At 35.7% G+C, this 10,129-nt stretch overlaps 1 protein-coding gene across 1 annotated transcript in view; it reads left to right on the plus strand.

Annotated features, from left to right (window-relative positions):
- Positions 1–10,129, plus strand: part of TDRD3 (tudor domain containing 3) — a 140,941-nt gene that overhangs the window by 38,214 nt on the left and 92,598 nt on the right. Inside the window, exons 3-4 of the mRNA XM_019631701.1 lie at positions 4,015–4,080; positions 9,326–9,592. Coding sequence (XP_019487246.1) covers positions 4,015–4,080; positions 9,326–9,592 — 333 coding nt within the window. The remainder of the gene's footprint in view (positions 1–4,014; positions 4,081–9,325; positions 9,593–10,129) is intronic.

A 10,129-nucleotide genomic window follows, 5' to 3' on the forward strand; every position in this document is an offset into this window, starting at 1 on the left:
AACCGGGGCCCTCTGGCATCCCAAGCGAGTTCTTAACCATCGCGCCACTCGGCCGGCCCCCCAGTGGAAGTTTTTACATTGTCTTTACAATAACAATCTGTTAATCAAATTTATATATTATGATACATAATGAATTAATAAGAGAGTTACTGACAGTCATATTACTGCAAAACAGGTATAACATAAAGCAGAAATGACAGCAACTGGTAGCATTTAAAATATAAATATATAACTGCATATAACGTTTTCTTTTCAAATCACTTAAATTTATACTTTACATAATTAAACTTGGGTTTAAAAAGATAAAATTTATGTTTTGAAAAATCGTTTTTTCAGTCTCTCGGAATTTTATTCAGTGAGACCAACAAGATCTGTTTTTTGTTTCTGAGCTAAATATTAAAGACTTTCAATTTTTTAAATGAGCGTTAGTTAGAAAGTATGCAGGTTATCTATGACTACAAATGGAAATATTCCCCAGATATTTTAACTTGCTTTGACTTGCACCCAAATTAGTGAATTGTACTTTCAAAAAATGTCGTAAAGTCTCTATTTCTTTGTTTATTAAAAAACATCCTGAAGATGATAGGAAAAAAAATTTGTGACTATCTTCAACTTTTTACTCTTCTTATTTATATACTTAGGTAAAGAACAATGAACTATTTATTACTGGGTGTGAAACTTTAAATAAAACAAATCAAGATGAAGTATTTGTCCTATGCACCTAAGAGGTAGATGATGACCAATATTGTAATGAATTAATTTGTCCTTGTAATTTTCTCTGAAATATATAGTTGAATACTCCAATTCAAGCTATCATGCCATATAACAGGGGGAAAAAATACTTTGAATTAGGATGAAATCTACACCAGACAAAATAATGTACTTTTCAAGTTTATCACCTTTAAATAAAATCAGGCGTTTATAATATTTCTTTTGAATTTTTTTCAACTTTTGAGTGATTGTGGGATGTTAGTCACTAGTCTAGAAAGACTTGTGTTATTGATTCTGATTGTATGTAACTTATTACATATGAGAAGAAGAATCCATGCACAAGCTTTCTTATGCGCTCTTCCTCCTGTGGGGGACATGCTGAGCGTGTTCCTTTATCAAGCAATGAGCAATGCAAAGTACGTTCACAGTGTTTCTGCCCAGGGAAGTCCATTAGATTAGTACCCAAGGCTTTCATGGACTGCTCATGAGGCACTCTCTGCCTGACATGAAACAACATTCTAACTCTCCCCTCAAAAAAGCAGGTATGCACCATAAATCACATTGTTTTTACAAATAGTCTAGTAGGTAGTAACCCACATTTTCAGTTAGGAAATGGTTCAAGTGCGAAGTTCCCAGATGCCAGCCCTTCTAAATTAGTAGCCTCAGAGCTGCTAAGTGCTATTTTCTGGGCAGATTTTTCTGTTGAAAAATAGCGTTCTTAATTTTTTACTCTGTAAAATGGGGAGTAAGAATATTATGAAATAACATTGAAATACAACATGTAGTTTTGTGTGCAAATATCTGAATTATTCAGAAAAAAATTAAGTGATAGCCCAGTCTTAAATTACTGAATACCGTATATTAGTAAACATTTCAAAAACAGATTTTTTTCTATTAAGATTCTATATAATATAAAATGACTTACCACGTAGGTAGTCTGTTGAACTTATTTGAATACATAGGAATCTTTTGTGTGTGTGCATGCATACATGTGTATTTGAAAGCTAAATATTTCTCCTGCATAATTTTTTACGTTCAATATAAATGTACTTTTGGACCCATTTGTCCTACTAATCCTGATATAATGGCATCTGAATCTTGAAAATTATCTTTGCAGTACTATAAATTGACTTTGAATTTAGGATGTTTAAAGATTTGGTAGGTCATTTTCATCTTGCTAAAAGAACAATTAAATAACATTAATTATATGTGTGTATAGCACTTTAGAAGTTAAATAAGCTTTGACTATATTGGCTCCTTTTAGCTTGACAACAACTTTGTGAGATAGGGTTGGTGATTTTTTTGTCTCTGTTTTATAAAGGAATAAATTAACTGGATTTAGAGAATTTGTGACAGGGCCCAAGGTCATATTAGTTAATTACGGTTTACAGTGAATCAAAGTTTAGAGTTTTAATCTAATGCTCATCTATGCTTTATATTAATGCCTCATTTTCATTTAGTATCATTCATAATTACTGATAAAAACCAGAAACGAGGGACCATAGTGTACCATAAAATTTGTATGTATTATGTTTCTCATATGTATTTAAATAGTTCAGCCTTTAAGTGATTTTAAAATAATGCCTATGTTTTTATGAACTGTGAGTTGTATTATTGAATTAATGGTTATACATTTTCAGATGATAAAATGTACATGTTTTATATTCACTAAAATAAACATGAGAGCTAACATTAATTAAATGCTTACTCATTGTAAGTCATTGTGCCAAGTGCTTCACCTGTATTAACAGTTAATCTACAAAACAACCCTAATATAGGGAGGGGTAGTATAAGAAAGTGTTTTCCCCCCAGATGTTACTCAGTATTTTCAAAGTGAAAAGGCTACAACTTGAGGTATGGTTTATAATCCTTTCACTCTGCTATTGGATGGAGACTGAAAAAAGGATAAACCTAAAGCGTTGTCAGGCAGGTATTTAGATTTGGGGCTTAGTTTGCCTGACAATTCCATTAGGTGAGTTTTAGCTTAGGAGTGATCCTTGCATTATATTGAGAAGTAAATTATGAATCATGGGAGTAAAAGACTGGAAAGATCTGTGGGGGTTGTATAACATGCTTTTTTTTAAAGCTGACCACACGTGGGTATTTCAAACGACAGGATATTCTGTTATTGTAAGTGTTCCATAATTGATTGTTCAATAATAGTTAAGACTATTCTACTTCTCTATATGTATTAATTTCATATTTAGTAATTGTTATTATCTAGTATTTTCTTCTTAAGTCTAACATAAATGTATCCCTTATAATTTATGTGATTAAATTCACACTAACTCTATTTTCTTGTATTGCTGTTAAGGTGATCAAGAGCTACCGTTTACTATATTTTAAGGAAGAACAAAATCATACAAATTTATTCATCTAACCTCACTCTCAGTAATCGAGAAAATATCTTAGCTCAAATAATTAGGCCTTTTTTCATGATGGTTGACAGCTTTCCTCTGAATAAATTTCTTACAATTTCTTTAGTTTTCACTTCTAAAGAGGACAAAATCCTTCAAAGTTCTGCTTTTTATGTAGACTGTGTAGTTGAAATTCTGTTTTTATGTCAGAAATGCTATAGCTTTGTTTATGTTAGCCCTTTGTTATGTTTTGTTTGGTTTGCTGAGTAACGTGTATTTCTGCATCTTCATGGAGTTAATTTTTCACAAACTTAAACTTCTGTAATTTGTTTAAGCAAATTCAATAACTGTTTACTATAGTAAGTCTTACTGTATTTCTTGCTGTTGCAGTGGAATTGTTTCCTGGGATACTTGTATGTTATGTACCTTTGTTATGTTATCGGTATCATGTCTGCATATAGAGGTTATGTAGGATTCAATTATCAAAAACGTGTACTTTTATGTAAAGGTACTCATTTGCTTTTGGATTATGGCATTAATTTTAAAATAGACTGTAGTTTACATAAAATCAAGTTTTAGATTTCAGTAGAGAAAATTTAATAAATTGAAAGGTTACCTAAAGAAATATGACCAGAATCAAGGCAATAGATAGACAGATAGATGATAAATAGATAGATATAGATAGATAGATAGATAGATAGATAGATATATAGATGATAGGTAGATAGATAGATATCAATGTTCAACCTCCTAGTGCACTTTAAATAGCATATGTATGGGACTGTGCTGTTTGAAAAGACTGATTATATGTATAGATCTCATAATCACCTAAAAGACATTTACTTAAATTTTGTTCCACAAATCTTAGGTAATTTCATCTTTTGTTTGTGAGATTAGATTTACTTTTCTCTTCAATTATGTTTTAATAATAATATTTTTATTTTAGACAGACTTGAGAACAATTGGCAAGAAATTCCTCCCCAGTGACATCAATGGTGGAAAGGTAGAAAAGGTAAAGAAACATCTTAACTTCCTAAATTATGCTAATTACAGTAAGTAAGAACATCTGCTAAATTACTGGAATTAGTTTTTGTCGATGAAGACTTCAACTGCCAAATGTTTGGAGGTGAACAGGTCACAGAGTCATCATTAGTGATTTCCTATACACATGGAAAATTATTAAGACTTAAACTTTTAAACTTTTGGTGACTTTTAAACATTTTTTTAAAACCTTGTTTTAGGAAGTGTAACTATGGCACACTTGCTTGTGGGACTTATCAGATATTATCAGAATTCAGGACAAGGACCTTTTTGTACCTTTTATTTTAGTTACCTGTTACCATCTTTATTTAATGAACTTATTAATATAAAAGTATAAAATTGTGAGAGAATATTAGGAGTAATTTGGCAGAGCTGTTGCATTTGGTTATTCCTTTCATTTTGCATTATACATGCATATATGTATGTGTAAATAGTCATGTTATGATATTTTTCAGTGGTTTTTTTAAAATACGAGGATAAAAATTTTAGATATCAACTAGTCAGTCCTTTTACTATGTTGTAGTTCTTGTTTAAAATTAAAAAATTAAAATTAAAATTTTAATCTGTGCATAAAATAGGGCAACATTTAGTAAGCAGAGTAGTTGAATAAGTAACCTGTCTATTCCTTGAACATGTCAAATTTGATATAAAATTATATTATTTTCTAGCTTCCTTTTTACATTAAAAGAGAATGAATGAATGAAAGAAAAAGCTGAGTTACCTAGTGATCTTCCAAATAGATTCATACTGGAAATTAACTTTCCAAAAACTAACGTTGACAGAAAACTTAAAATAGGAGCTAGGCCAGCTGTCTCGGGAAGCAGAGGTGTGGGTGTGGTGTGTTTCAGATGGAGTGTGGAGAGAAAGGTGAACCTTTAGGGCGTGGTAACATGCAGGAACGATGCAGATCTTAGCCTCATTGGGCTGGACTTACTTAAATCCACCCTGATGCTCCTGCTTATTAGTTTTAGAGACTTCTGGTAAGTTCTTTTATCTTGCTAGATTTTATTCTTCTTACCCTTCAAATATCATCTCTCTGATGACATTAAAGAATTAAATGAGATGACGTACATGGCGTACTAAGCATCATGCACTGCATGTGTCAAGGATTGAGGGTTGTGAGCAATTTAGGATAGTATTTCTGTCCTGGATATCTAAGAGTGCGTGAATCCTTACTACTTGGCTGGGTATCTCATTACTGAGAGATCTCCAGGGGAATCCAGTAGATGAAGTAGGCCAATGGATACCTCATTACTGACTGGGTTCTGACCCCCAACCCCAAGGCAGAACTCTGTTACTTGAGCTAAGTGCATCCGAGTGTGATAGAATCAAAGCAGGCCAGAAGCTGTGACTGCTCCTGCTAAGTTCCAAGCTGGCCTGTGATGCTACCATTTTTAAGAGAGAGAAAGCCAGAGGAAAATGTGAGGATTGGATATTTAAGAAGCCAAAGGCAGGAAGAGGCCGCTCACAGTGGTCTTGTGTGGTCCCTCTGACAGGGCCTCAGCCACCTGACTTTCCACCCCTTTGGAAGCTGATTGGCTAGACCTCAGGGCCCTACAGGGTGCTGGAGGTGCTCCAGGACAGCACAGTCCTCTCTGGGGGTAAAGTAGCGTAGAGAGGCCTCTTCAAACTTTCCCCAGCGGCCAAAAGTAAATGCTTACATGCTATGTGTTATTATAGGTAATAAGACTTAGATAGTACCGTTTTCAGCATTTGGGAATTGGAGGGTGGGAAGGAAGAATGGAGAGCTGATAGCTCTTTGGTTGGGTGAGAGAGAGTGTAGGACTGTAGTTAGGAGAAGACCAGTTAACCCTAGTCCCACTGAGTTTATATCTCTCCTGTTGTAAGACAAATCTGGGGCCTTCAGAGGGCATTGTCATCTGGAGTTTGAAACTGAAATCTTAGTAATTACTGTTAATTATCGCCGATTAATTTGGGAGACAATAGAAGGGCAAAATGTGAAAGTAGCTTTATTGGTAATTGATACAGTTTTTGCTCAGGTTGTTCCCTCTTCCCTTCCATTCACTTCTTAACATGATTTTGCAGTGCCTAGTTTTTCTCCATAAGGTTGCCCATAACCTTCATGCAAAGTTTTTGGACACATTTAAAAAGTGGTGAGAGTGGGAGCATGACATTTTTCTCTAGGCTTCCAAGTGTGACAGATTTTCCCCATAGGCAGTTTATGTTTGGTTTTTTGGCCATAAAGATTGTGACAGTGGAGGGATGTGCCCTGAGTTTTTCAGGGCCAGTTTTACATTTCTCAGATACTACAGGGTCCTGGAACATGGTAGCTTGTAAGCAAAAAATCATGGGGAAAAGTCTTGACACCAAAGAAATAAAACTATGCTTCCTAGTAAACTGTTTAAGGTTTTTCAGGGCCGGCCAAGTGGCTCAGTTAGTTAAGAGCTCGCAGAAGAGTGTGAGCTCTGAGCAACAGGGTCTCCGATTCCATTCCCGGCCCGAGCTGAGCTGCCGCTTAGCTGCCAGCAGGTGGCAGGATAATTCAGATTAAAAAAAAAAAGATTTTTTTTTGTATTCTTCTCTAAGCTTATTATTATTTTACTGTACTTATTTTCATAGCTTTAGCTTTCAAACCAAGGTATAGAAATTAATTATAAAATACAGGTTAATGTAAAAATACTGTTACCCAGTCCGTTGATGACGTTCCTGTGGAACCCTAACAGGAAAGACTTCAGTTCTGTGTTTATTTTTGTCATCTAAGGCCTAGGACTGACATGTTGTATGTGCCTTTTTAAATGTGAAACTGGGATTACGGACCTAATTTTTCCAAATGTTTTAAGTGACCTTCTCAAAGCTTCGGCAATACCGACATCAACCACAAGATGGTTCCACTGTCTTAAAATTCAAAGTGAATGCCTTCACACCTTCAGTCTAGAAATTAAAAAAAATAATAATTGCAAAAAGTTTTAATTTAAATAAAATTGTATCATGTTTCATATATGTTAGTTTATTCTGTGCTACATAAGACAGTTTACCAGTGTTCCTTTTAGTGAGTTATTAAAATTAAACGTGCTTCTATTTTTCAGAGTAGTGGATTAGTGAAACCCCGATTTTACTGTGCTTTGTTTTAAAGTGCTTGTTGGTAATTATTAATAGAACTTCTGTGGAGTTTAAAAACAACTGCACTAAACAATATATATTAGATACTCTTCTCTTAATCGAGAGACAAACTGTTCACTGTTTTTTTGTTTTGTTTTGTTTTGTTTTAATTCTCCCAGAGAACAAAAGCTAAAGAGGTGAAGGATACTGATGTGGAAATAAGCAAATGGCACACTAGGAGAAGTGTTACTTTTGGCTGGGGAATCCACAGTGTTTTCCTTATATTTCATTAGCTGTCATTACTCTGAATGATTGAGTAAAATAAATTATGTGCTGTGCCGTTACTTTGAGGTATAAATTGATGCTTTTTACAGGGGATTTCAAGGTTGGGAAAACCTAACCATGGTTACATTGCCTATTTCTAAATTACCAAGCATTTATAATAGCCTGTTTTAAATTTTTCTGAGGGATGGGACTTTTAGATCATTTGGTAAATATACCTCCTTATTCATGATTTAGAAATGTTTTCTTTTATTATTGTTTATTGACTTCTTTACATTTAAACTCTCTGTATATGAATATGAATATCATTTGAAGAATTTGAGATCAGGATCCGGGACCACTTTGCCCATGCCATTTCTTTCAAGCCCCTGGCTTACCCAGGCGAACCCTGGTTTTCAGTGAACCCTCCTCCTTCCCCCCCTCCCCCCTCACTGAGAGCCTCTCTGTGCCAGGTCCCGTGCTGAGTAATTTACATGTATTGTGTGTGTAGTCCTCTGAACAGCACTGAAGATAGAAATTATCGCTGTCCTCCGTTTTCCTTTGGAGATGAGGGAATGGCAACTTCCTTCGAGTCAGTCGTGTTGCCGCAGCACTTTAATAATTGCCCCGTGCATGGAACGTCCTTCCCGAAACTGCCAGACAGACTGCTGTTTATTCTTCAGATCCCAACTCAAATGCCACTTCTACTTTTCTTGACCTCTTTCAAGCAGAATTAATTTTTAACGATTAATATGCCTGTTGCCCTTTATACCTACATCTGCTTGTAGCACATAACAAATTTTATCATAGTTTTATAATGTGTAATAGAAAGAAGACAATTCTGGTGTGAGATAGAATTTGAATTCTCATTCTGCCTCTTACTAGCCGAGTGACTTCTGGCAAAATAATTTACCTCCTGCTCTCTATTTTCTCATCTAAGATACACAAACGGTCCTAACATTATAGTTCTGGAGGTAAATTGAATAACTTCTGTAAAGATCCCACTACATTTTCTGGCATATCTGGTAAATGCTGAATAAACTGTAGTAAAAACACAAGGACATATTTATCAAGCAGTTTTCAAATGTATATCTGTGCTAAGTTCAAGGGATGCAGAGATCAATAGCACAGCCCTGCCTTGTTGGAACACACAGCCCAGCGGGAGATCGAGAAACCAGCAATGTCAACACAGTGAAACAAATGTCAGGTCAGAAGGACATACAAAGAAGGGGCACCGCTCAGCTGGGTGAAGTGCGGAGGCTGCTTTTCTTGCTAGACTGTGAATGTTTAGCCATATAATGTTCATTGAGGGAATAGTGGGCAGATCCCCATTTGGAAGCATTTTTTAATCTTTAGGGTAGGGGGGTGTGTATGTGTGTATAGGTATGCAGTTGGTACTTAAACAGTGAGGGGGTTGGGGCATCAAACTCCCCTGCCCCCACACACTCAAGAATCCTCGTATAACTTTGGACTCCCCAAAACCTTAACTACTACTAACAGCCTACTATTGACTGGAAGCCTTACTAATAACATAAACAGTTGATTTACACACATTTGATACATGTATTATATACTATAGTCTTACAGTAAAGTAAACTAGAGAAAGGAAAATGTTATTAAGAAAATCAAGGAGGAGAAAATACATATACAGTATTTTTCTCTGTATAGGTGGACCTGTGCATTTCAAACCCGTATTCAAGGGTCAACCATAGATATGTATGTACGTACGTACACACACTCACACACACCTCATATGTGGCATTATTTCTATTTTAGAAAATAAACCAAGAAAAGCTATTTTATTGTACAAACTATAAAAAATAGAGCTTGACAAAATCTTCTTGCCTGATAACAGTGCACAGAAGATAAGTATAGTGGCTGTTTCTGATTTCTAGAACCTGGATGCTCCTCCGGTGTTTGGGGGGCAATTTCGCGTCTTCAGAGTCTTGGTGGTGGAGGAGAAAATTTCAGATACTTTCCCCCCAGCCTCCTTTGCAGCTGTGTTGTGCGTCTGTGCCTCAGTTCTGCTGTCAGGTGTAGCTGCTCTGGACTTGGGCCAGTCATACAAAACAGCAGGAACTGTGGTGAATCCTCTCATTAACAGGCGAAGCTGCAGAAGAATTGAGTTTCCAGGGAAGTCCCCAAGGCCCGTGAGATCAATGGTACAGAGCTGAGTGCTTGCAGGGTGCTGCACCCAGTGGTTCAGCTCATGAGCACTGATTGGCAGCTCCTCTCCCCCATTCCGAGTTCTGTAACACCTAGCCTGTAGTTGAAACCAGCTATGGAAACTGGGACATTACCAACACACCGTTTGCTTTTGAGTGTGGAGGCTGCAGACCTAATTCTCCAATTCTTCTGACATTTCTGTGAGTTAGCCATTAAAATATTGTGTAAATTATTTGAACTATGTTCATGTGATATTTGGTATATACAAACATATATGGTGGGGAGCTTAATGAAGTGAGCACCTGTGAGGCCTCAACCTGATGTAGAAACGAGAACAGTGCGTAAACATTCTGCCCACTTTCGGGTCCTCCGCTTCCTCCCGCCACACCAAGACGTGATTGTTGTGACTTGTGAGTTTAGTTTTCCTTGACTTTTAAAAATATTTTAATTATATATAATTATTCCTAAATAATATGTTTTAAACTTTACAAAATGATAGTATATTGTCTGCTGTAACATGCTTTTAACATTTC

This window comes from Hipposideros armiger, unplaced genomic scaffold, assembly GCF_001890085.2.
Source record: "Hipposideros armiger isolate ML-2016 unplaced genomic scaffold, ASM189008v1 scaffold_1039, whole genome shotgun sequence".
Lineage (NCBI taxonomy): Eukaryota > Metazoa > Chordata > Mammalia > Chiroptera > Hipposideridae > Hipposideros > Hipposideros armiger.